Here is a 26,392-nt window from a genome sequence, read left to right on the forward strand (position 1 = left end):
TAAACCGAAACGAAACCGAAATAAAAAAATAATTTCAGGCCGAAACCGGAAATGTTTTTTATTATTATTTTTTCGAATATTTTATTTTAATTTATTTTTTATAAACTTTTTAATTTTGTATCTTTATTTTTATTTATTAATTCATTTTTAATTAAATATTTGTATTTTTTACATTACTTTTAGGGGCTTTGGGGAAATATTGGGGGTCCAAACAGATTCCTGATATTTCCCTTTTAAAATAGAAAAAGAGATTTATGACACAAAATCCTCAATCTCTTTTTCTGTGTCCCCTGTTATCAATGACCAGGAAATGTTCCTGTTCATTCATAACTTGAGGTCATGGTATATTTACTATAACCACAATCATGAATGAACAGGAGGTGATGTAGATCACTCCCATTCCTTCATAATTGAGGATATAGTTAACATACCATATCCTCAATTATGTACAAAACACTCAGCCATCACTGATCCCTGTACGTTTTGTAACGCGTTCAACGCTCTACGATCGCTCTACAAAACGCTCAAACATGAAAATCCCATTGTTTTCTATGGGTTTTTGTCACACGTTTCCATTGGGATACAGCAAAGTAGCCCTCGGAAACGCGTGTTTGTTGCGCGTTTTTTTAACGCGAATCGCAGTAAAAATGCGCGTCACGAAACTCACGACAAACGCGCATATTTGATACGCCTAGGTGTGAACAGAGCCTAAGGCCCCATTCACACGTAGCAACATACCTTTTGCAGCGGCCGGGATAGCGCGACTTTCGGGGCGACATTCCAGCGACGATCCAGCGACAGTAGCGTGACCTTCTCAGTCGGACTCCATTAGAAAAAAGCAAAATCCGCCGAAAAAAGGGTCCTGTAGAAGCGACTTGCGACCGCGACGAGCGACATAGAGCTAAGACAGCTCCATTGAATATAATTAGCTGGCGACTTCTCGCGATATCCAGCGGCAAAAATGCGCGATATTCCCCGGCGGAAATCGCCACGTGTAATTGGGGCCTTAATGTTTGTACCTTGCTCTCCTCTCTAAATATAGTCAAATAGAGAGTTTCCTGAAGTAGCCGCAGATGGCGCCGCCAAATACTTGCAAAACAGAAAAATTATCACTTTTGTTTGCCTGATGAAGGGACCGGACAGGTTCCGAAACGTTGCCACGCATGGTGATATGACCTGTGAGAATGAATAAAAGGATTTAGTTTTGAAGAAAACCTGGAGTGCTGGTGACCATTTTTCTGTTTTGCTCTCCTCTCTGACACGTTGTCACCGGAGGCTGATTGAGCGGTTTAGGGAGGGGAGCTCAGCCTCCTGTGACAGTGTGGCCTGTCTCCGCCCCCACACACCGCTCTGCTGGACTGTGATAGGAGGCTGAGCGGTGTGGGAGGAGAGACGCCGGCCGCTCACAACGCTCTCCTCCTGCAGCGCTCGGCAGGCTGTCACTTTCTCTCCTCCCCGCTGGGACACAGAGCAGCGCCCAGCGGGGAGGAGAGAAAGCCGGGATGCGCCAATGTATCGTCAGGAAAATGGCACTTTCGGCATTATGCCAAAAGTGCCATTTTCGGCCGATATATAGGTGTATCCCTAGTAACATCCAACCTTTTCTTTGCAGGCTTTTGGTTGATGAAATGTATATTTTATTGATAGCCATTGATAGAAATTGAATCCTTTGGTGGAAAATCTTCCAATGCGGATACTAGTTTTGGTGACCCTGATGACCATCAGGGATTTCCCTCTGTTTGGAGGGATTTCTTCTAACTTCCTGTTGTGGCAGTCGGACAGAAAATTAAGGTAAATCTCCTCAATGGGACACAAAACTAAAAAAAAAAGTTTGACTTCAGTTAGTTCAAGCATTAGTGGCACTGTATTTTAAAGTGGACCTGATCTCAAAAAGTGAAGATTTGCTATCTTATAGGTAACATCTACAACTGTTAATTGTGCCTAAGCAGTCCCCAGGAAGATTTACCATTTGTCTTAAATTTCTCCTGAAAAATAACAAGGCACTTCCAGCTAACATTAGATCTGGACAAATACTAGATGTCAAAACAATAGTGCACTTAAATAGGACCAGAACTGTGAAAGCTGTGCCAAGAAAAGGCAAGCAGAAGTCAAATGACTAGTCATCAGTCTTGACCTTTAGGCTTCCTCTAGCTGATCTTTTGTGCATTGCTGACTTACCATGATTCATCTGCACTGTACCTCTGTGTGAAGGTGGCCATCTTGGTAGAGACGCAATGCAGAGCAAGGCTGGTAAGTTAGTAATGGGGAAAAGATTACTGTCTAGGCACTCATGTGCATTGAGCCTCATAGATGTAAATAAGCATTGTGAAAACTAAGGCACTGCTGCCTCTGACTGCTAGTTTTATGAGCTATGGTGATGTCACTCCTGTACTGCTCATTGTGCTTGCTGGAGAGGAAGCTGTACCCGAGCACCTGATACCAGAACACAAGCAAAGCATTTAGGAATCACTTCTTATATGATGGCAGCCATTCCAAAGAGTTCTCATTTGTTTTCTTACTTAGGTGGACTTTGATGATGGAAATTGTCCAACATTCTTCAATCAAATAAAAGGAATCTTCAATGTTTATCAAGTTGTTTATAACAAAGTACCAGGTAACATACTACACATATCATATACCTTAAAGGATGTGCAAACAGAATTAAATACATTACACATGGAGTTTGTGTCTCATTGTATGTGTGTCATTCCACCTATAGGTATACCTCCAATCTCAGAGGCCCCAGTGTTAATGCTCAGACCAAGAGCATGGAACATGGTAGAGCACAACATGCTGGTAATTTGTAATAATAATGCACAATTAACCCTTTTTTTTAAATAAACAATGTTTTACCAGTGTTGTATGACATGTGTGCCTTATCTACTGTACAATACTGTATAATGCACTGCTGCTTAGTCACGTGACACTCTTCTTATGCCATTATTTTTTAGTAAATTAAACAAGATCACTTTTATGTATCTGATCAGTTTTACGTGTGTACTCAAGCAGACATCTCAGAAACAATTCTTAGTACTAGTTGTATATTTTTGTCCTAAGTGCTATTTTTTTCCCTGTGTAAATGTGGGGCTTGGGATGCCTACAAAGTCTCCTACATTGCATACACATACATAAATGCAAGTTTAGGCAGTGATCATTTATGTAAACAATTGTTGGTCCATTAGATTATGTTCTCATATGTGATCACTGTCTAATGTATGTGCTTTGGATATGGATTTCTGCCATGAATAAGTAATGCTCAGTCACAAAAAGGTTTTTGCCATAATATTGTCAGTGTACATAGATAATAGCTGTGGTAATACTGGTACTGAATATAATAATTTCTTATTTTCAGGTAAATGGCAGGGAGATCCCTGGTCCTCTCTTTGATTTTGGTCTACTGATATACCACACTGGAAGAATACTTTATGAAAGGAAAAGTGGACCTTTTTTCTACTTATCAAAGGTATAATATATGTCAGCTCCTAAGCAGTGTTCAGCAATAGCAGGCAGATAGTGGGAACAACATAGAGAGTATCTGAAACATACGGTACATTAATTATAAGTTTAACAGCCATTGGTTGAGGACCAGCAATTGAGTTTATTTCTGTCTGTCGGGTTGTAAATTTGTATAAATCATTTTTTTTTCAATATTTGTTTTGTTAGGTTATGATGTTTGCAAAATGATATAGAATTTTATGGTACTTATAGACAATGGATAGCAGTTGGAGATTTACAAATGATGTGGCCATTGAAAGTTTACATGACAGGTGTTGCAACACTCTATAACACTGCCAGAGGTGCTTACGCCTTTTATTCACATGGTTCAAGGAAACCAATAGGGATATGATGTGGGGGCATGCATTTCTGACCCACTTCTAAAAAATACTATTTGGCTGTTTCTGGCTTTACTGCTTTCACTGACCTGAGAAAAGCATACAGATTAGAAAGTCAGAACTCCTGCATACTTGTCAGTGGCTTAGAAATGAAGCACAACAGCATTTTTTTATAGCAGTGGCAGCCCAAGCATTCTCTCAGACTAAGTTTCCATTAAATCTTCCAAAAACCTGTTGTTACAACTGCTCCAAAACACTAAAGTCGGGTATTGTGATATTTCGTCCTCTATATTCCATATTTCATGTCGGTTAGTTTTGTGTGTATTTTACGTGTTTACCCTTAAAGTGACATTAAACCCTCAGATTTATTAACATAAACAATACTGTAATGTGTGCCTTACTGTAATCCATGGTAGTTTCCCTTCTCTTTGCTGCTCTTCCTTTTAAATCCTCATGTCTTCTCATGCTAGGGGAGAACTTCCCTTTGCAGCTGAGTGCCTCTTCCTGTAGTGCTGGCTCAGGTTGTGAACCTACACACAGACACCATGTATCCATTTCAGAGACAAGGCAGTCTGCTGCAAAACAGAAGTTCTGCCCAGCATGAGAACAGATACAGATTTAAAAGGAAGAGCAGCAAAGAGAAGGGAAACAACCATGGATTACAGTAAGGCACACATTACACTATTGTTTTATGTTAAAAAATCTGAGGGTTTAAGGTCACTTTAAGTGTATAACATATCCCTTCCTTGTGTATATCCTCATTTCCTCTCACTACTTCCCTGTCTTGCCCCGATCCTCCCTAGTATCTGATCAGTTTTACTTGTGTACTCAAGCAGAAATCTCAGAACAATCCTTAGTACTGGTTGTATATTTTTGTCCTATTGTTTTTCCTGTGTAAACTTGAAGCCTGGGATGCCTACAAAGCATCTATTTGAAGCTTCTATTTTCTCTCTTCAACCTGACGGCTGAATGAAGAAAATAGAACTGATTCCTCCATCAATGCTTACAAACGCTGATCGAAGAATCTCCGGCTGTTTCCTTTGTATCCTGACAACAGCCACCAGCTCTGTTCAGTCGTCAATTTTCCAACATGCTCCTTTGATCAGCTGATCGAGGGATGCCGGTTGGAAAGGCGCTGACAGCAGCACCCACACAGCAAATTTCGGCTGGTTCTCAATAAATTGATTTATTCGAAGCGTGTATACCTGGCTTTATTTAATATTTGTCCCAATACTGATCACTGCTACTTTTGCTGGATGGATTGGTCTGTGTGTGTAAAAGTTTGTATAAAATATATATAAATACATGTGAAATAACAAGGGTCTGTATATGACCACACAAGTGCAAGTCTTCAAATGAAATGCCACAGAAATGCCTCAGTTACGTGTGTACATTTTATTATGGTCATCGGAATACAATGTTTCTTCACCATAGTGATTCTTGAACAAAGTTGCATTGATTTTTTTGGATTCTCCCAAGGTGTACATGAGGTACATTGCACATATAGGAAAATGTTAACCCAGGTTTTGCATTTTAGAGATTTGCCTTCGCTTCCTATTTTGTGGAAGTGAGAGAATATTTTTCGAAAGTGAGGGAAATTCCCTCTTAGACAGTTGTGTCCCAAGTGAAAGAATAGAAACAGAGACACCGGCACTCCAAATTAGCAGGCAAAAACGTCTATTTATTGACGTGCGACATAGCAATAAACAGCAACGAACGTTTCGGGGTCACAAGGGATCCCCTTCATCAGGCAAAGCATACAGTGTAAGTGCACAAAAACATGACTGATATATAGCACCAACCCTAATCAAAGCGGCCAATCACCAACCCCCAATCTGACCCCATGACGTCATCACCAGCGTCATATTCCCGCCAACTGCAAATGCATGAGAATGGCAGATTGTAAAACATAATAGACCACAATGTATATGATATAGTGTGTAAGGTTACCTCCAATCAGCTATGAATCGGGAGCTCGCTCATTGCAGAAGATGGAGGCCCACCTTGGAAGTACTCGTCAGACAAAGTCAGTCTTGTCCAGTCCAAAAGATGTCAATGAAAGAGAGCCACACACGGAAATCCGTGGATACCGGCCACATCGCCGATTATCAAAGAAGCAGGGGGACATCAGTACACTTGTCTCTCCAGTGTAGAGTGGAAGCCCCAGACAAAAGCAGAGAAGGAGTCACCTCAGTCGCTGCCGATTCTGCGAGCGCAGTAGGTCACTCCCACTAGCGGGGTTACCAGTGCTACCAGGGACGCAAACGGGAGGAGCCATGCACAGGATTAGAGAGTAAATCTCACTAAAAGGAACAACTACAGCAATAAAAACCTGACAAGGGCTCTAACCTCTCACCAGTCTGTCCACATAAAAAAAAATAACGGGTTATACTTTAACCAGTTTCAATGTCTGACTTTCTTAAAAGCTGACACAAGCATATTAAAATACATTTTACCTCTGAAAGCCTAGTTGGTCAACACATTGTTAATCCACAAAAGGTCACATTTTACATACAAATATAATACAAAGAAGTTAAGTTTACATCAAGTTTACATTTATTCCAGGTGGAAAGCTTTCATGAGGCCAGACTGTGGAATCAGATATTTGTATGGACTGAGAAAAAGGTGATATAATAATTGTATGAGATTCTGGTATAGCTGTTATATTTCTATGCTTTATAATCTTGGAGTATGATAGGGATGTGCACCATGCCTGCAGAATATCAAAGTATCCATTATTGTTTAAAAATAATCTAACTCTTCCATGCGTTCGGCACTAAGCCACATGCTTTGCCTACCCGTTTCAAGGTTTGGTCAAATTTACCTACAACCCAACTTTACTTTTCTATGTAATGGGGTTGATTTATTAAAGGAAAAATTGGCTATTCACTTTGGTAAGGAATTTTCCTTCAGCTTAAGAAATGTGGTGAAAATTCACTTTTCAAACAATATCCAATCACGTGGAAGGAAAATAAATAAAAGCAGTATTTTTGCATTCCCATGATTGCATAGTGGACGCTAGGGATGCACCGATACGATACTCGTACTTGCCCAAATGCTCCCGGTGCTTATCTCGATACCGGAACTTCCGGTGTCAGGAAGGTGGGCGGCGAGTCATTACCAACCCCCTGGCTTCCTGATTGGACAGAAAACCAGCTCCATGCTTCCTTGTCCACTGGTGACGAGGGAGCACGGAGCCAGCTTCCCGGCTAATCAGGAAGCCAGGCGGCGAGTCATTACACGCCGCCTTGCTTCCTTAATAGGACTTCAGGTATCGGTATTCGGTATTGCTGAGTACCAAAACAGAAATATCGTAACTCGTACTCGGTACCGAAAAACTGGTATCGGTGCATCCTCGGACGCTATTTAAGTTTTGGATGTACACTGACAGCTTTCCTCAGGTTCAAAGAACTCTGCGCTCTGATCAGTAAAAGAAAATCAACACAAAAAAGCTAAGAGAACATGGGGAGATATTCATAAGAATCCCATGGAGTACCAGGTTGGATAAAAGGGTAAAAGGAGAGACTGCGTAGGTACTAGGATTTGGGGGAAGAGGAAGTTTCCTAAAAATAATATCATCCAATATACTGTATAATCAGATTTGAGTTCGCTGCTCTGTCCTGGGGTGAACCCATTATCTGTTAATGGGTGGAATGCAGCTGCTTCTATGCCTAGCCACTGAGGTATTTCTCTGGTAGAATGCTATAATACCCGATGTGCTAGTTGAGCAGAGTAATAATAATAATAACTAATAAAAAGGGTCTCCAGACCTAGTAATCTCAAAGTATGGGTGGGCCTGTCTTTAGGGGACATGTATCACAATGAGGTAGTCTTGCGATGATAGTGGCATGAGTTTGTGCAAACCACAAATTACAGGTGAGTGCATGGAGTTTATTCTGTAGATTCCTAAGCAAGAAAAGCATGTGTTCTCCCTTGGTGGGGAAATCGTGCTACTAGTCCTCTAGAAAGAAAAAAAAGCAACTTTTTGTATTTCATTCTGGATCATATAGTTGATGTTTGTACAGGTGAAACTCGAATAATTAGAATATCGTGCAAAAGTAATTGCAGTAAGTGCTGCAAAAGGGGCCCAAACCAAGTACTGAGTACATATGCATGCTTGTACTTTTCAGAGGTCCGATATTGTTCTATGTACAATCCTTGTTTTATTGATTGCATGTAATAATCTACTTTTTTGAGGTTGTGGATTTGGGGTTCTTGGGGTTTTCATGAGCTGTAAGCCATAATCATCACAATTATGACAAATCACGGCTTGAACTATCTTGCTTTGCATGTAATGAGTCTATCTCATATATTAGTTTCACCTTTTAAGTTGCATTAGTGAAATAAATGAACTTTGCACGATATTGTAATTATTCGTGTTTCACCTGTATTTTATTCTTTTATTCTGTCATTTTACTATGTAGCTTAGCCTACCTTTGGGAAGCATAAAGGCTACAGTGCTAATCGAAAGTGTGCTGGCTTCCTTTGAAATGGAAGAAATCCTGTATGAGCTCAGACAACATTCTGCTGGGCTGAACTGCGGCATCTGGGATTACTCAGCATCTTTTGTTAACAAATTTGGTAACAAATACACTTAAAATAACTTCTGTTTATTAACATTTATTAGGACATTTTAGAAGGTTGTATTTTCTTCCATCTCTCCTTTCCTTTGCATACTTAACAAACTGAGCAGTGAGGGCTGTTCCCAACAAAGGCAAGCAGAGACAAAAGACTGGCCATGACTATGATCTGCGAGCTTCCTCCAGCTGATCATTTTCCTATTAATAACTTTCCATGCCTTGTTCTGTACTGCGTCTCTGTGGGGAGACAGCCATCTTGGTAGGGTAACAGGACTTTGCTTCCTTGTTTCAGAGCTGCCCCCCTATTGTTTGGTGATCTGATAACTAGTGGATGAATATTCAGGAAGCAGCAAATGAAGTGCACATAGCACCAGGGACATGTGGTCAGGGGAGGCAGGTGAGGCCAAGCCTCACCTAGTATTATGAAGAAAAAAGGTGTCAGCTTCAAGTCTGAAGCTGACAGCTTTGTCTCCATTCAGAGCGGCTTGTTACAGGTGACACTGCAGGGAAATCCTCCCCACTGTGTAACCTGTCACGGATGGAGCGCTGTGTGTTAATTACAGGCAGTGCTGCATCTGGCTTTTCACAGGTAGTTAGGTTGTGTAACTTAACTTGGTGAGGCAAGAGCTGTCACAGCCTCTACTACTAGCCTCTATGTGAGAGGAGTGAGCTCTGTGGATGGCTTGGACCAATGGCAAAGTGCCATTGGTCCAAGCTGTCCAATCAAAAAAAAGAAAAAAAAAACTATCGATCTCGATGCCTCACCAGTGAAGAGCAAGTGAGGGACAGGGAGGCTCCTCCCTTCCTCCTCCCCACACAGCTTGGTTACTGAGCTGAGGGCAGAGCTTCGGTGAGATGGGGCGGACTTAGGTGGGACGGGGCCTTGGCGGGCTGGGGGATGCCTCACCCAGCGCAGAAGGCACAGTCCATCACTGCAAAGCACAGATCCATAGAATGAATGAAACAGAAGCAGCGGGCTCCTTGCACTGTGGGTCCATCCTTTCCAGGAAGCAGCACCATGGTTACAGCACCAAATCTTACTCCAAATCATGTGAGACTAGCAGTCAGAGGCAGCAAATGGCTAAGATGCTCTCACTGCAGATATCCAGTTATGAGGCTGTAAGTACAGTGGTGTAAAGGGCATAGGAACGCACTGCTATTTTTCAGGAGGAATTCTGAGGAGTGCTGCTTAGGCATAATTAACATTTCTAGATGGACCCGGTTAACATAGCAGATCGTTACTTTTTGGGTTCAGGTTCAATTTAAGGAGCTGTGCAATATCAGACTTCTATCCGTATGGCTGGTAGTCATTTGTACATCTGGGAAGTGACAGATAAAAGTAGTAATGCTGCTTTTATGTATTCCTGTCCTGCCTTCCATCTTTGAATAATAGCCTGTCCCTTTATTTGAGAGAACAAGGATCTCTCTGCACCTTGTGTTCTGCTTCTGAAGTTAAACAGGCCAAAGCTTAGTGGGATTTGGTTGTTGGGAAAAATCACGATTTTGTTTAATAATTACTAATTTTCAGTTGCTTGTAAAACATTCAGATCATTTTCTATGTTTATATTTATGAATAATTGTTTCCAACATTTTAGGACATAGATTGGAGTTCTTATTGCCGGATCGCAGTAAGTATGTAAACATGGAGAAAAAGTTTCTCAAAAGCTACATGGATTTATTGGTCCAGACATGTCATCGGCGAGGAGCTCTGGCTACAGGCGGCATGGCTGCCCTGCTGCTCCCTCAGGACAAAGAGAGTGAAGAGTATCACAGTGTCATGGCAGCCGTCAAAAGGTGAACAACAAATATCTAGCCCACTCAAATAGGCCACTATGTACTAGAGTCCTTGCTACAAATGAAAGCCCAGAATGTGCTGCTACATCTCAGTCAGTTTTCACCAAATCATTTCATGCAGTTTTAAGTGAACTATTAACAAAACATACCGTGGCATACAGTACATGCTAGTCAAAGACCTATGATGTAGTGATAGGGTTGTTTTTGTGGAATCTTGCTAACATTTTAGAAGGATTTGCAAGAATACTTTGCTGTTGTTTCTTCATATACAGTTCACTATCAGATTTGACTACTGTATACCATCCAAGCCTGAGATTTGTACAGTTCTGCCACACACAGTCCTGTCTGGCAGGGTAGGGGAAGTAGGTGTTTTTTTTTTATCTAAAGGAGATTGTATGGTTACCTTATGCTGCTTGATGAATCAGTGCTTAGATGTGTGTCTTACATGGGGTTTTACAGCATGCAGCAGTACATTAAATACTGGAAATATCTTGCTATGGACACATGCAGCAAAATGCTAAAATGTTCCAAATGTGTCACAAATGCCCTGCAATGCAGTAATAGATGCCTTCAAAATACAGATTAAAAATACATGTGTTCTTTGTAGTGCAGAAGTGTGAATATCCCAATACATCCCGAACTTGGTTTGGCCCAGCTTCTGACTTGGACCTCTTGGCACCCAGAAATGCATGCATGCTGCCTATCTAGAGGCATAATCCTGCCAATCCTATAAAAAGTTTTTGACAATAAAGAAAGTGTTTCATTTAATAACTCCAGAATTCTAAGCTAGAGTATAAAATATTGTATCTATAACAGGAATCTTTAGGAACATTGTTTGTTGACATAAATCTCCATTTTAGATCAAAGCTTTTTGAAATTAATGCGGGAGTGGATGGATTCATGGTGTACGACATTGATCTGGTGTTGCCGATGCAGAAGGTAAAATAAACTTTAAGTGGCACTAAACTCAGGAGTAAAATCTTAAAAATGCATACAAGCACCTATTAACAAAAATTTATCTTATTTCACTCAGCTGCAGATCCTCAAATCATCTCTGAATTGGTGCTGACGCTGTCCTTCCTTCTGGAGGGTGGCCACTTTTGTTCCCCATGGTCCCTATGTGTGTTGTAAAGTAGTTACCACTCCAAACTCACTCCCGTGATGGACTACAATCTCATTTTTAGTTTACTCATTTGTATTGAGATGCACAGCTGCACAGGCTCAGGAACGTCCTGTGTGCAAATGCAGTAACTTGCATGCATTGAAGTTACATCGTGCAGGCACGACCATTCAAGAGGCCGAAGCCGTCAAACCTAGAAGAATTCCAGGTGAAGATGGAATCACCGTCGAGCATTTTGTTTCTTTTTTTGTGCCCACTTTACTACTGCTTTAAAATGCAAGTTGGGAGGCAAGAGCTGCCATAGAGGACCTGTGCAGGGTCACTGTGATATTGCTGAGAAATAGTCCTTTTGGTTGACATTCCTTAATCCTCTATGTTCTCATATTGTTTAGCTTTTCCAGGAGCACACAGATGGATCAAACCAATTACATGTTATACCAGCTGTGAAGATCACCCAGTTAGACTTACTTACTATGCCTGCTGTAAGTAGAACAACCTCTTACTTTGCACATTTAATTAAATACAGATTAGCTTATGTTTCAGAGACTCAAAAATCACAAAAAATTATGAAATGTAAAAACAAAACCCACCTGGCACCAAATATTAGTCGGTAAAAGGCACATGCACGCCCTAAGGTGACTTTTTTTTATAACTAACACCAGGTTCCATATCTGAGGTAATAAGGCTCTTTACAACTCTTTCTGCTTCCATTGCTACGGATCATAATTGCAGTGGATGTAGAAAGGAGATACGCCCTTAATCAAATACTGTGCTTGTAAGAAATGACAGCCTCTCACATAAAATTATTTCAATCTTTCATCCAAGTATGGTGTAGCTGGAAGTCTTTTAAAGGCTTTCATGAGTTGGAGTTGAACTTTATCTTCTGATGCCTATTCTACACAGTTACATAGTTAGTCAGGTTGAAAAAAGACACAAGTCCATCGAGTCCAACCTATAGAGATAAACAGAACACTATGCCCACAATTCCCCAATGTTGATCCAGAGGAAGGCAAAAAAAAACCCTATAAAGCATGGTTCAATTTGCTCCAACAGGAAAAAAATTCCTTCCTGATCCCATAAGGCAATCGGATATTCCCTGGATCAACAATCTCTGATGCTTGATATACCTATAAGAACTCAATATCCAGTAATATTCTGTGCATTAAATGAGAACTATGAGGTGAGTGCTTTTCACTCACCTCATAGTTCTAGCCAACCGTGACAATGAGAGGTGACAGGTCGGCTCAGAAGATCAGGAGGTGAGCGAACACATACCGACGTTCGCTCACCTCTCGATCCTGTCACAGCTCTCTGCCAGGACAGGGGAGGGGCTGGATTCCCCCCTCCCCGCTCCGATCCGCCAGCGCTGACTGGCGGAACGGCCGGGGGAGGGGGTGGGTACAACTGGCTCTGCCTCTAGAAAGGCAGAGCCAGCTGTCAGTCACGCAGCTGGGCGGATCCAGACATAATTGTTGGGATCCGCTTCAGCTGCGGTGTCTCAGTATACCGCGAGCTACAGCTCGCGGTATACTGAGCCTAGGGTGACGGGAGGACGCTAGTTTGTGTCCTCCCGTTACCCTAAGGAGAACTATGGGGAAAAGCCTTAACCCCATAGTTCTCCTTTAAGGAATACATCCAGATGTTTTTTAAAACAATTAACCAAGCTAGCTAGAACAAGCTCCTGGGGGAGTCTATTCCACATTTTCACAGCTCTAACTGTGAAGAATCCTTTCCGTATGCAAAGGTTAAACCTCTTTTCCTCCAGACGCAAAGAGTGCCCCCTTGTCCTTTGCAGTGACCTTAACGTGAACAATTTGGCACCAAGCTCTTTATATGGACCATTTATGTATTTATACATGGTGATCATGTTCCCCCTTAATCGCCTCTTCTCCAGAGAGAACAAATTCAGGTCAGCTAATCGTTCCTCATAGCTGAGCTCCTTCATGCCTCTTATGAGTTTGGTCGCCCTTCGCTGCACTTTCTCCAGTTCCACAACAGCCTTTTTGTGAACTGGTGCGCAAAACTGAACTGCATATTCCGGATGAGGTCTTACTAATGCCTTGTACAGGGGCAGGATTATTTCTCTATCTCTGGAGTCTATACCCCTCGGCCGTTCGTTTCGTTTTCGTTTCTTATTCGTTTCGTTCGTTCGTTCGTTGCAGCAAAGTGGCAATAGAGAAGGAGAAAAACATTTTTTCCCCTTCAAATGTCACTTTGCTGTAAACGAACGAACGATTGAACGAAACAAATAAGAAACGAAAACGAAAGTTCGAACGAACTACCGCTAACTAATTTTGTCCGAATCCAAATTGACTTTTACACCCGAATCCCGAAAAACTAAATAACACAAAATCGGAATTAAAACGAAACTAAACTAATTTTTTGACAGTGCACATGTCTTGTATTTTGCTTGCTTTAGAAACTGCAGCTTGACATTGCATGCTATTATTGAGTCTATGATCTACCAGAACACCCAGATCTTTCTCCATCATTGACACCCCCAAACATACTCCCCCCCAGAGTATAGGACGCATGCATGTTTCCAGTCCCCAAGTGCAGAACTTTACATTTATCAACATTAAACCTCATTTGCCAAATAGATGCCAATCACACAGTGCATTCAGATCTGCTTGTAAGTTGGAGACCTCCTGTAAGGACTGTTTACACTACATAACTTAGTGTCATCTGCAAACACACAAATAGTACTTTTAATCCCCAATTCTATGTCATTTAAAAATAGGTATAACACTGAACCTTGGAGGACATCACTAACAACCTCAGACCATTCAGAGTATGAATCATTGATCATCACTCTCTGAATACGGTCTTTAAGAAAGTTTTCTACCCAATTACAGATGGAATACTCTATACCTACTGACCTTAACTTATACATTAGCCGCATGTGGGGAACTGTGTAAAACGCTTTTGCAAAGTCCAAGTATACTATATCCACAGCCATTCCTCTGTCCAATTTATTACTCACTTCCTCATAAAAAGAAAGTAGGTTTGTTTGACAACTTCTGTCTTTTGTGAATTTGTGCTGACTATCGCTTATGATATTATTTTCAAGCAAAAACAATTGCATGTGATCCTTGATCAAACTTTCAAGTATCTTGCCAACTATTGAGGTTAAACTTACAGGTCTGTAAATACTTGGTAAAGACTTTGATCCCTTTTTATATATAGGCACCACATTGACCTTGCGCCAATCCATCGGTACCAAGTCAGTCTTTAGAAAGTCTCTAAAAATTAGATACAATGGCTTTGAAATTACACAGCTCAATTCTTTGAGGACACATGGGTGTAACTCATCCAGTCCAGGCGCTTTGTTCACCTTAATTTTGTCTAACTGTTTCTGGACCATATCAATAGTCAGCCATTGTGGTTCGGTAGAGGGTATGGCACTGCTATCCCCATTATGGACTTGAGTTATATCATGGTCCTTGGTGTGCACAGAGCTGAAGAAAGTATTTAATAGATTTGCCTTCTCATTGTCCCCAGTTACCAACTCTGAGTTTTCTTTTAAGGGGCATCTTTAAAAAAAAAAAAAAGCATCTTTTCTAGTTGGGGCTTCTACAAACTGTACCATAAAATTATCATGTAATAAGTGTATAAATGTCCGGCCTTTTACTATTCCAGCAGTGCCATTATGCCAGTAAATGTCAGGATAATTAAAATCTCCCATTAATACTACTGTCCCCGTCCTTGCAGCCATTTCTATCTGTTTAAGGAGCTGAGTCTCTATCTCTTCAGTAACAAACTCCAACAATTACCTTTGCGTTATGCATACCAGTATACAACTACTGCTAGTGTAGTTTTCCTTGTCTTCTAGTGTGACATCAGATTTGGTACATTAACATGCACATAACACTTCGCAGTGGTCAAATGCTACTTCTGCTGTAATTCATCTTGACCCCTGTGGTTCCCAAACCTGCAGTTAATGGGTAAAAGCATTGTAAATGTCCATGTTATCTTTTCACCAGGGAGCCGTGGTATCTTGCTTGCACTATGGGGGCTGGTGGGTTGCACATAATTTCCCCCCACCACCATGCCAGCACATTTCCTGTTCATCAGGCATTAAAAAGACCATCAGCTGTGCATTCTTTGGGTGGGTTCCCTTGTTTGGGGACTTTTCTTTAAGCACTTCCAATGATAAAGGGCATGTAGGCTGGTACCAGCATGGCAGGGGGCCACAGGATCATTGCATGCTTACCATAGGGATACCAATTCACAAGTCAGGTATGCTGGGCTGGTAATTCCAGAAGGGTGACAATTAGCAGCTGGTCAAAAGGGAGAATAATGCCAAATAGGATTTTAGGCCGAAGTGGAGCAAATTTGTATGGCGGGAGAAGCAAATTAGGGGGTGGGGTTCTTCTTCGGAATCAATTGCTAGATAATTTATCAAATCAGGAATCTTTAAATGACAAATGTTAAAAGAGATTGTAGCAGCTGGCTGTAACATTTGGCTGTAGACTGATCTGTATCTGATATATACATTGTAAATCCAGTTTTTAATGTTATCATTTCCTGCTTTTTCTTGTGTTTAGGGTGGAGTAACTTTGTTTGGTCTGAAGTATAATATAGCTGTTGGCATTCTGTTCATTGATGCCTGGCTTAAAGGTAAAATGTCTCCAACTTGAAAAGGTGAATCTAGATAGACAGACTGAGAATATTTTGAACCTGTACCTGTAGGGTGTGTAGAATAAAAACACAGAGTATCAGAACAAATTATTTTGTTTCTTTAAGTTTAGTTTTTAAAACTTTATATGAGTGTCAATCAAAGCCAGGCTGCACCGAGACTGGCTTTGTCTGACTGACACTTCGGACTGAGCATTCTGATATGTTATTTAGTTCTGTTTGTAAAGTGTGAATTTGTAAAAAAAAATGTATAGTCCTCATCATATTTAAATAAACTTATTTAAAAACAGCTATACCTTCTCTGCTTACCAAACATTATCAGGGCTATTCACAAAAGGGCGAAGAGTTTGGAGAAGGCAGGAGAAGTGAACAATATAGGACAACATAGCTGATATGGAAAAATTCTCCAATTCAGCTCACTTTCCAGTTCAGCTATGTTGTCCTAGATTGTTCACTTCTCCTGCCTTCTCCAAACTCTTCACCCTTTTGTGACTTACCCTGTAAATATTTTACAGTACTTCAATACCTTCAATATGTTCTTTGAGTGGATTGTATATATGTGCTCCTAGGAAGGTTTCTTAATAGTGAAACTTATAGTTTTGTATTTATTGGGTCTGATACGTGGACTTATCTTTAGTCATGTTAAAGAAAATAGAATTACTCTTGTTTAATTGGACTGGATATTGTATACCAGAGGTGGCTCTAGACTTTGTGTACACAATACATTATGCCCCCACAGACAATATAAATATACAAAATAATGATATTTGATCATAATGATCGTATTTTATGATTTGTTTCTCTTTTCTTCAGTTGCTGTGCTTTGCACAGAAATAAATTATGCTTCAACCACCAGCAAAGACTAAACCCCTCCGCACGAGAGGTGAGTGTGACAGGGCTCTTAACACTGCCTGCGCGCACAGCAGCATTAAGGTCTCCTGTCACCTCCGAAGTGAAGTGACAGCAGATCAGATGTTTGGCAACCACCGCGTGGGGCAGGCTTGGGTGTGACAGTGCTCTTAATGCTTCCTGCACACAGCAGTGTTAAGGTCGCCTGTCACTTCAAAACTTAGGTAAAGTGTCAGGCAAATTAGGCAGCCGTGAGGCCCCTGTGAGCGGCGCGGCCTAAGGTCGACCACCTAATTTGCCGCCTCTGTTGTATACTATTTTCTTTTTGTATTATTTTGTTGTCTGTTCCTCAAATTTTTTTATTTTCCATTTTAAAGTTTTTCATATCAGTTTTTTTTATTATATGTATACAATAATGCACTAAAATACCAACATAATTGATTCATATTTGTGAATATATTTTCAGATTTATTTAACCCCTTCGTGACTGACGACGTACAGTGTACGTCGCCAGCATCGGGGCTGTTTAAACAGACTCCCGGTGAAGTGCGCGCATTTAAAATAGCTGTTTTTCATTTTAGGTGAAGGTCATTTCTTCTACAATGGAAAAGTTGAGGATTCTGCAACAGCTGAAATATCCCGATCTCAGGTATATGTATATATATATATGTATGTATGTATGTATATATGGGAGTAGAAGTGTATTAGGCTCCATTCACACCTCTATCTTTATGTGCACTTAGGGATTCCTGCATCAGGAACTTGCGTTTTACTGCAGCAGAAATACCTAATCTGGCATTTAAAAGCGGCAGCTGTCACCTATTCAAGTTAATGATCAAATGACAGAAGTTGCATGTAAACGCCCGCACACCGCATGTAAAGATACGTGATATGTTTACATTCGGTTAAGAATCAATCACTCTCCCTGGACGTAATGATTGTGCATTCAGGGAGAGTGTTTTCTAACCGCATGTAATCATATCACATAGAATTTTTTTGTGTGTGCCAGTGTCCAATCCTCCTGTGTGTGGCAATATTACCTGACAGTACAAGACTTCCTATGTCCCTCAATGCATAAGAAAGAACAAAATGTTTGGCTGGGGCTTTGGCTACACCTGTCAGGAGACAAACCATTGGAGTGCCATTGCTGGCCTCTGAGTGATTCCAAATTTCTGATGACTATACTTGTCCTGTGCCAGTGACTCAGCAAATGAAGCCAGAATAGGTCAGCAGAGTCAGCTTCCATATTTATCTCATGATAGATGATGAACCTGTCAGCTGTACCCAGCAGCACATATACTTCTGTTTTCTGGGGTGTAATCCTTTCTTTGCACATTAATCATCAACTATTGCAGCTGAGTTTTGATTGGCTCAGCATAGTCCCATGTAGTTTAATGTAAGAATTTATATTTACAAAGAGGTGCTAATTTCCTGGTTGTTCTAGGTCTGGCAGTGGAAGAGATGAGCAATGCTAATCTCCTGGTTGTTCTAGGTGTGGCAGTGGATGAGATGAGCAATGCTAATTTCCTGGTTGTTCTAGGTCTGGCAGTGGATGAGACGAGCAATGCTAATCTCCTGGTTGTTCTAGGTGTGGCAGTGGATGAGATGAGCAATGCTAATTTCCTGGTTGTTCTAGGTCTGGCAGTGGATGAGACGAGCAATGCTAATCTCCTGGTTGTTCTAGGTGTGGCAGTGGATGAGATGAGCAATGCTAATTTCCTGGTTGTTCTAGGTCTGGCAGTGGATGAGACGAGCAATGCTAATCTCCTGGTTGTTCTAGGTGTGGCAGTGGATGAGATGAGCAATGCTAATTTCCTGGTTGTTCTAGGTCTGGCAGTGGATGAGACGAGCAATGCTAATCTCCTGGTTGTTCTAGGTGTGGCAGTGGATGAGATGAGCAATGCTAATTTCCTGGTTGTTCTAGGTCTGGCAGTGGATGAGACGAGCAATGCTAATCTCCTGGTTGTTCTAGGTGTGGCAGTGGATGAGATGAGCAATGCTAATTTCCTGGTTGTTCTAGGTCTGGCAGTGGATGAGACGAGCAATGCTAATCTCCTGGTTGTTCTAGGTGTGGCAGTGGATGAGATGAGCAATGCTAATTTCCTGGTTGTTCTAGGTCTGGCAGTGGATGAGACGAGCAATGCTAATCTCCTGGTTGTTCTAGGTGTGGCAGTGGATGAGATGAGCAATGCTAATTTCCTGGTTGTTCTAGGTCTGGCAGTGGATGAGACGAGCAATGCTAATCTCCTGGTTGTTCTAGGTGTGGCAGTGGATGAGATGAGCAATGCTAATTTCCTGGTTGTTCTAGGTCTGGCAGTGGATGAGACGAGCAATGCTAATCTCCTGGTTGTTCTAGGTGTGGCAGTGGATGAGATGAGCAATGCTAATTTCCTGGTTGTTCTAGGTCTGGCAGTGGATGAGACGAGCAATGCTAATCTCCTGGTTGTTCTAGGTGTGGCAGTGGATGAGATGAGCAATGCTAATTTCCTGGTTGTTCTAGGTCTGGCAGTGGATGAGACGAGCAATGCTAATCTCCTGGTTGTTCTAGGTGTGGCAGTGGATGAGATGAGCAATGCTAATTTCCTGGTTGTTCTAGGTCTGGCAGTGGATGAGACGAGCAATGCTAATCTCCTGGTTGTTCTAGGTGTGGCAGTGGATGAGATGAGCAATGCTAATTTCCTGGTTGTTCTAGGTCTGGCAGTGGATGAGACGAGCAATGCTAATCTCCTGGTTGTTCTAGGTGTGGCAGTGGATGAGATGAGCAATGCTAATTTCCTGGTTGTTCTAGGTCTGGCAGTGGATGAGACGAGCAATGCTAATCTCCTGGTTGTTCTAGGTGTGGCAGTGGATGAGATGAGCAATGCTAATTTCCTGGTTGTTCTAGGTCTGGCAGTGGATGAGACGAGCAATGCTAATCTCCTGGTTGTTCTAGGTGTGGCAGTGGATGAGATGAGCAATGCTAATTTCCTGGTTGTTCTAGGTCTGGCAGTGGATGAGACGAGCAATGCTAATCTCCTGGTTGTTCTAGGTGTGGCAGTGGATGAGATGAGCAATGCTAATTTCCTGGTTGTTCTAGGTCTGGCAGTGGATGAGACGAGCAATGCTAATCTCCTGGTTGTTCTAGGTGTGGCAGTGGATGAGATGAGCAATGCTAATTTCCTGGTTGTTCTAGGTCTGGCAGTGGATGAGACGAGCAATGCTAATCTCCTGGTTGTTCTAGGTGTGGCAGTGGATGAGATGAGCAATGCTAATTTCCTGGTTGTTCTAGGTCTGGCAGTGGATGAGACGAGCAATGCTAATCTCCTGGTTGTTCTAGGTGTGGCAGTGGATGAGATGAGCAATGCTAATTTCCTGGTTGTTCTAGGTCTGGCAGTGGATGAGACGAGCAATGCTAATCTCCTGGTTGTTCTAGGTGTGGCAGTGGATGAGATGAGCAATGCTAATTTCCTGGTTGTTCTAGGTCTGGCAGTGGATGAGACGAGCAATGCTAATCTCCTGGTTGTTCTAGGTGTGGCAGTGGATGAGATGAGCAATGCTAATTTCCTGGTTGTTCTAGGTCTGGCAGTGGATGAGACGAGCAATGCTAATCTCCTGGTTGTTCTAGGTGTGGCAGTGGATGAGATGAGCAATGCTAATTTCCTGGTTGTTCTAGGTCTGGCAGTGGATAAGGCACCAGGTGCAGCTGGAAGATGACAGCAGGAAGGTGACAAGGAATATGGTCCGATGTCTTGTCCAGGATGTGAAGCATGAGCTTGGCGATCAATTTCAGCTCTCAGTTCTGTAAGTACAATCAGGGGGTGAATTACCTGATAAAGACTATTTGTCACAGGCCCAGCACCTGGTTCATTTCATACTGACAGTGCTTGAAGCTGCATTGCTGGGTAAAATCTTTATTAATGCTTAGGCCGTATTTTCTCTTGGATTTAGCACTTGAATCCTTGTCTAATGCTTCTCCAAAGGATGGGAGCATTACAACGTGTTTTGTAATTGTTTACCTAGAGTTTCAAGTGCTTCTCTGCTAAGCAGTACAATAGCACTGTTTTAAAGCTTGTTAAATGCTATATGCATATGTGGTGGGCATTAAGACAGTGTCTCAGTACCATTCCATGGGAGGGGTTGTCAGTCATTGGTAATCAACAATACTGGTGGGCAAAATATGTTTTGGGTACATAGTAATACAAACGCCCACCATGTTCTACCGCATTCACCATAATGATAGAAACATGGAGCGGCATTTGGTGCGTATTCCTAAAACTAGAGATCCACTTGCCAAACGCCTTCCTACGAAGCACATATAAACTGCTCCTGAGTGGAATGGGAAACAAAGTTATGAAGAAATTAGGACTTTTGACAAGATTATGCCATAGCTGCCAGATGTGACAACTAAAATGCCAGTAAATTGTTGTTAAAATGTAAGAGCTCATATGCATAGGTGATCTAAAGGACAATAATGGAAACGGGGAGATGTTGCATGGCTTTCTTTCACTGATTCATTCATTTCCAGTGCAAAACATGAATTTAAGAAATAAAATCTTATAAACCATACAATCAAGTGCTAAATTCATTGGAGGCATGCAGTAATGCCCTTATCAAATAGAACAAAACCGGTTAGAGCAAATAATGCACATGAAGGAAAATACATTAGTATTATGCTTTTGTGAATTGAAGCGCTTATGTATACTTGAATGGCAAGATGTAGGTGAATGCACCCAAAATTCAGCATGTAAGCATGTTGGCGGGAACAGGTTGATTTAGGGCAGGGATGGCCAAACTCCGGCCCTCCAGCTGTGGTGAAACAACAATTAGGGTCCCCACACACCTTACGATAATCGCGGGAAATCCCGCGATCGTACGATTATCAAAAGGTGTGTGGAAGCCGTGTGACCTCTACTACTGTAAGGTCGCACAACTTTAAACTTACAGACATGTTCGAAAACCCGCCGAGCATCGTACGATGTTCGGCGGGTTTGTGGCATGTCCGTACGATAACACCCGTACGGGCCGGTAAGCGCACACTGCCCGTTCGGCATTGCGGTAAGCGGAAGCCCGCCCCTCAGCGGGCGTGGCTTGCGATCATCGCAAGTACGATCTGCCTATCCAAGATGGGCAGATCGTACGTTTTTTTTAAGTACCTTACAACCATCGCAAGACAAAAGTCTTGCGATGGTTGTAAGGTGTGTGCCCAGCCTTATAAGGGTCATACCTGGTCCAGAAAATGGCGTGAACCAGCCCGCAATTCCAGTACATTCCAGACCAGACAAAATTAGACATGCAGTATTTTTCTGGTCTGGAACGGACTGCGCTGGTGTGAACAGAGGCCAGAAATAGCATAGGGATACATTAGGATGCATTTTGGATCCGGAAATAATCTGGTCTGGAGATGATCTGGATGTGGTGTGAATGGGCCCTTAGGCTGGTAATAACAAAGTTTCAATTAAATATCCACTGAGGAGAGTAGGAAAAGGAGCCACACTGGGATGTATTCTAGGGGAGGATATTGACCTTCTACTACTATGCATGCAAAATGATCACTAGAAACAATAACAAGAAAAATAACTCACGTGACTTTAGAAGTTGAGGCTACTGCACCTAAAACACGGCAAAGCTACATGTAGCATTCACATGTGTTTTCGGTGCAATAGCCTCAATTTAGAAAGTCAAATTAGTTCTTTCCTTGTTATTTTTTTTATAATGATACTTCTGTTTTGTAGTGGACAAGGCCACATAGTAGGTTATCGGCTATCATTCACACAGGACATCACTTTTACAAAGAGCCTTGGGGAATTCAAACTAGACAGAGCTGCATACTTGTGTAAAAATACACGAATTAGGTATAACATCATGAAATGTATTTTAAATGCACCAGCACCTAGTATAGGTACTTACATTTCAATTACTATCAGCCTCTTGTAAACTAATCTACAGCAGGACTCAGATCGGGAGAGACTAAACTAGGGGTCAATCAGATAGGCTGCATGCCTACAGGAACAATGATTAATATTCTGCTGCTTCTTCACTGTCTAGTCATAGGCAGGGGAAAGGAGGTGGCCAGGCTGTATTGCTTAACTACAGGCAAGTCAGGTGCCATTTGACAGTGCTTGCTAAATCTCAGGGCTGTTTGTACAAAATTGCAAAAAAGAACACCTCCCACCTATGCATCGTAACTGTGTATTTAGTTATTTCTGGAGTTCAGCTTTAAAGGAGAACTATGGGGTCAGGGCTTTTCCCCATAGTTCTCCTGAGGGTAATGGGAGGACACAAACTAGCGTCATCCCGTTACCCTAAGCTCAGTATACCGCGAGCTACAGCTCTCTATATACGGAGCCGCCGGAGCGGATCCCGACATCGATGTCCGGATCCCGACATAGATAACTATATAGAAAATGACAAAATCATTCAGTGTTCGTGTAAAAAATGAAAAAATCCACTCATCAAACTAATAAGACTTATGATTACAATACTATTGGAGTTCTTTCTCTTTTGGGTACGGTGATGGTCCTGTGGGGCATCTTGGAGGAATAGCCTTTCCGTCTATCTGAGGATCGCTCATCATCTCCTTGTTTGCACTGCCTGCCATTCTGATTTATATGAATCATTGAGAGATCTGGATAGATTTGCCTAATATCTTGGAGCAATTGCTTGAAGCATCCTTTTGGACCAGATGATTTTATAGACTACTTATTACCCTCATATATACTGCTCACGTTTTTTGTTTTTTTTATTGTAATCATGTCTTATTAGTTTGATGAGTGGATTTTCTCATTTTTTTACACAAACACTGTGGCTGATTTTGTCACTTTCTATATGAACATTTGAGAATTTTAATACTATTATGGACAATTAAGTTTTGTTTTTTTACACTACCTGGTTACCTTGTTTTTATGGTCTAGTGCATTTTTTTCTATTTTTAATATTAGCACAATTAATTTAGGATTATTCCTATGCATTTTTAGATTGAATAGCGCGGTGTATCATTATTCACCCTAAAGCTTTTACGGCTTGTTAATGTGTATAGTCTGGGCAAAGAAACACTTTAAGTGCATTTACTTTCATTGTGAATGGAGGTTATTCCATTATGTGTGGAGAAAACAAGTGGACATTAAACCAATTTATATGACTTTTCTTTAATTAACTTTATAGACAGAAAGGAAGACTTCAAACTGCATCTGAAATATTCATGGAGGTGGTTCAAAAGAGGGACTTCCCAGAATTCATCACTACTTACCTCAATATGGAGCATGTTTTTGTCGGTAATTCCTAAAGATTTTTTTGGAAAGTTAGCACCGCCTATTGGCTGGAAAGCCAAAAACAACGGGGTATTGGGGCAGTACAGAAAAAATGGGCACCCATTCAGAAACCGCACTATGCACAGGAGTCTAAACCAGAATCAGCATGTATAAATTATTGTACGAGCATTTGTCAGAATTAAATGAGCAGGGTTGTTTAATAGTAAACTTTCCAAAAATGACACCTTACCATTTTATTAAAATTTCCCAAAAGATGTTTGACTAGAAGGCGGTCCTATGTAGCTTAATCATGCACATTTATGCAAGATTGCTGAAGCAATGTCAGCAAGTTTTTTTTAGATAAGCTCAGTACATTTGCACAGATGCCAAATTTAGAAGCAGCCCAATACACTCGGGTATTATGCAAAAGGCCTGGCTTCATTCTGGCCACACACTATGCTCTTGGAGTCATCTTCCTCAGAATAGCTGTAATACTGCATGTGAAATCTCACCTCTTAAACAATTCCAAACATTCCCAGTTTGTGTTTTTGATGATTTACAGTAAAAGCCTGATAAAGCTTCTGGTAGTTCACACTACAAATGTTATTGCAAGACAATCTTCTCTAGTGTATTGCAACTTTAATTACCCTTATAATAAAAGCTTCTAAGTTTAAAGAACCATGAGGTTAAGTTATTCACTGTGCAATGACGAAAGCGGATCATAGCACGATGAAAAAGATATGAAGAGTGAGTAGACCACAACATACATATGGGTTCCTCTGGTTGCTTAAATAGTTCTACTTGTTCTGTTCAAGCCCAGGCCTGGTGCAACGGTGAAAACAGATTTGTATTTAGGAAACCCAGGGCAAAGGTTCAATATGAATTCACATGTGATTAGTATGTAGGGAACAGCACACTGCTCCAGCGTTTATACAGGACACTCATTATTACCAGTAAAGATAAAAGCGGGACATGTTCTTTATTTAATTGGGGAAGGGTGAAACATATCAAAGTTCATAATCTTCTCTCTCCTGAAGCTTGCAAAGCACTGAATCAAGCCAATCTTCGTTGATATCCCTCATGCAGTCACTTTTCAGTTAAATGGAGATACATGTAGACTTTGTGGCCTGCTGCATGGTTCAATACCATTTAGAGTCAGAGGCAGCCAAAAGATCTTGCAAATGACGGTGTGTAATGTGACATAAGTAAGACTTGAGTTTATTTCCTTTTCACTCTACTCAGTTTTGAGTGGCGCTAAATTCACTCACAGGGAGATGCAGCTTAAACTACCTTTCCAAAAGGGGTATTTTATTTTTATATTATATATATTTTTAGGTAGCCCAATCATTTATATATATTTTTTTCTTTTAATTGACCAGGCTACATAAAACTGATCTGAAATACAGGTCAGTATTTTGAATCACCACAGGCTTCCCGTTTTATTCAAGGACTTCAATAAAAGAGCTCAGAATGCGTTCTCAGGTCCCTGTTATAGCCATTAAAAGCAAAACCCACCATTCCCAATCATTTCGATGCCATTTTAGAGAATGGCGAAGGAGTAAGATTTCATTAGTAGATTGCAGCCCTGAGAACCCACATTCCAGCCCCTGCCAGGGATAAGAGGCACTTTTCAGCATCTACTAAAACTACAGTTGAGTTCTCTAAAAATGTGTCTGATTCTTTAGGGTACACGGTAGCTGTGAGCAAGAGATCACATGATTCTTTCAGATTGGCTTAAGTGTATGCAGTAGCTATAACTGAGGAATCGCATGATTCGGTCAGATTGGCTCAACTAGTAACATTTTTCAAAAGGTTTTATTGCATTATATTTGGTACCTCATGTTTGACAACAAAAAGGAAATAACATAGGTAACTGCAGAGAGAAGAAGCCGGTCTGTTATTGGAATAGGGGAAAAAACAGTATTTGCCACTCCGTTGCAAAGTGAGGAGCCGCACCGATAATTGAGCAAGTAGTAGAGCTCTTAGAAATAAAGGGCTTCAAGTATAACAAATCTGTGACACTGTGGAAATAATCCAGAGGTATCTAAACTGCAGTATTTTTTTTAATCTGCATAATATAAGCAAGGCCTGCTGAGGTTGTACTTGTCCCAAAAGACCACCAGTCTACTGTGAAGCCACGTCTCCAAAGTGAGGGTGGATTACACTGCATTTCATCCCACAAAGAGGAAAAAAAGGCAGATTTTCTACAAAAAAAACCCATTTCTGTTGATGCCACAACACAGTGCATGAATTCTTTTGGTTCTTGCAATAAAGTTTCAATGTTTGGCAAAAACAATAAAAAAAAAAAAAAAAAAAAAAAAAAAATTTGTTTGGGCCCTGTTTTTAAATTTA

At 41.2% G+C, this 26,392-nt stretch overlaps 1 protein-coding gene across 1 annotated transcript in view; it reads left to right on the forward strand.

The window, feature by feature from the left end:
• Nucleotides 1-24,123, forward strand: part of LOC108787528 (malate synthase, glyoxysomal-like) — a 28,136-nt gene extending 4,013 nt beyond the window's left edge. Inside the window, exons 4-15 of the mRNA XM_018557104.1 lie at nucleotides 2,524-2,614; nucleotides 2,720-2,796; nucleotides 3,353-3,463; nucleotides 6,399-6,458; nucleotides 8,258-8,414; nucleotides 10,009-10,207; nucleotides 11,068-11,146; nucleotides 11,720-11,809; nucleotides 15,875-15,947; nucleotides 17,396-17,463; nucleotides 20,467-20,594; nucleotides 23,955-24,123. Of these exons, the coding sequence (XP_018412606.1) occupies nucleotides 2,524-2,614; nucleotides 2,720-2,796; nucleotides 3,353-3,463; nucleotides 6,399-6,458; nucleotides 8,258-8,414; nucleotides 10,009-10,207; nucleotides 11,068-11,146; nucleotides 11,720-11,809; nucleotides 15,875-15,947; nucleotides 17,396-17,463; nucleotides 20,467-20,594; nucleotides 23,955-24,075 (1,254 nt within the window). The 3' untranslated portion in view covers nucleotides 24,076-24,123. The remainder of the gene's footprint in view (nucleotides 1-2,523; nucleotides 2,615-2,719; nucleotides 2,797-3,352; nucleotides 3,464-6,398; nucleotides 6,459-8,257; nucleotides 8,415-10,008; nucleotides 10,208-11,067; nucleotides 11,147-11,719; nucleotides 11,810-15,874; nucleotides 15,948-17,395; nucleotides 17,464-20,466; nucleotides 20,595-23,954) is intronic.
• The last annotated feature ends 2,269 nt before the right edge of the window (nucleotides 24,124-26,392 follow it).

The sequence above is a fragment of the Nanorana parkeri genome, unplaced genomic scaffold (genome assembly GCF_000935625.1).
Source record: "Nanorana parkeri isolate BGI_ZX_2015 unplaced genomic scaffold, ASM93562v1 scaffold267, whole genome shotgun sequence".
Classification (NCBI taxonomy): domain Eukaryota; kingdom Metazoa; phylum Chordata; class Amphibia; order Anura; family Dicroglossidae; genus Nanorana; species Nanorana parkeri.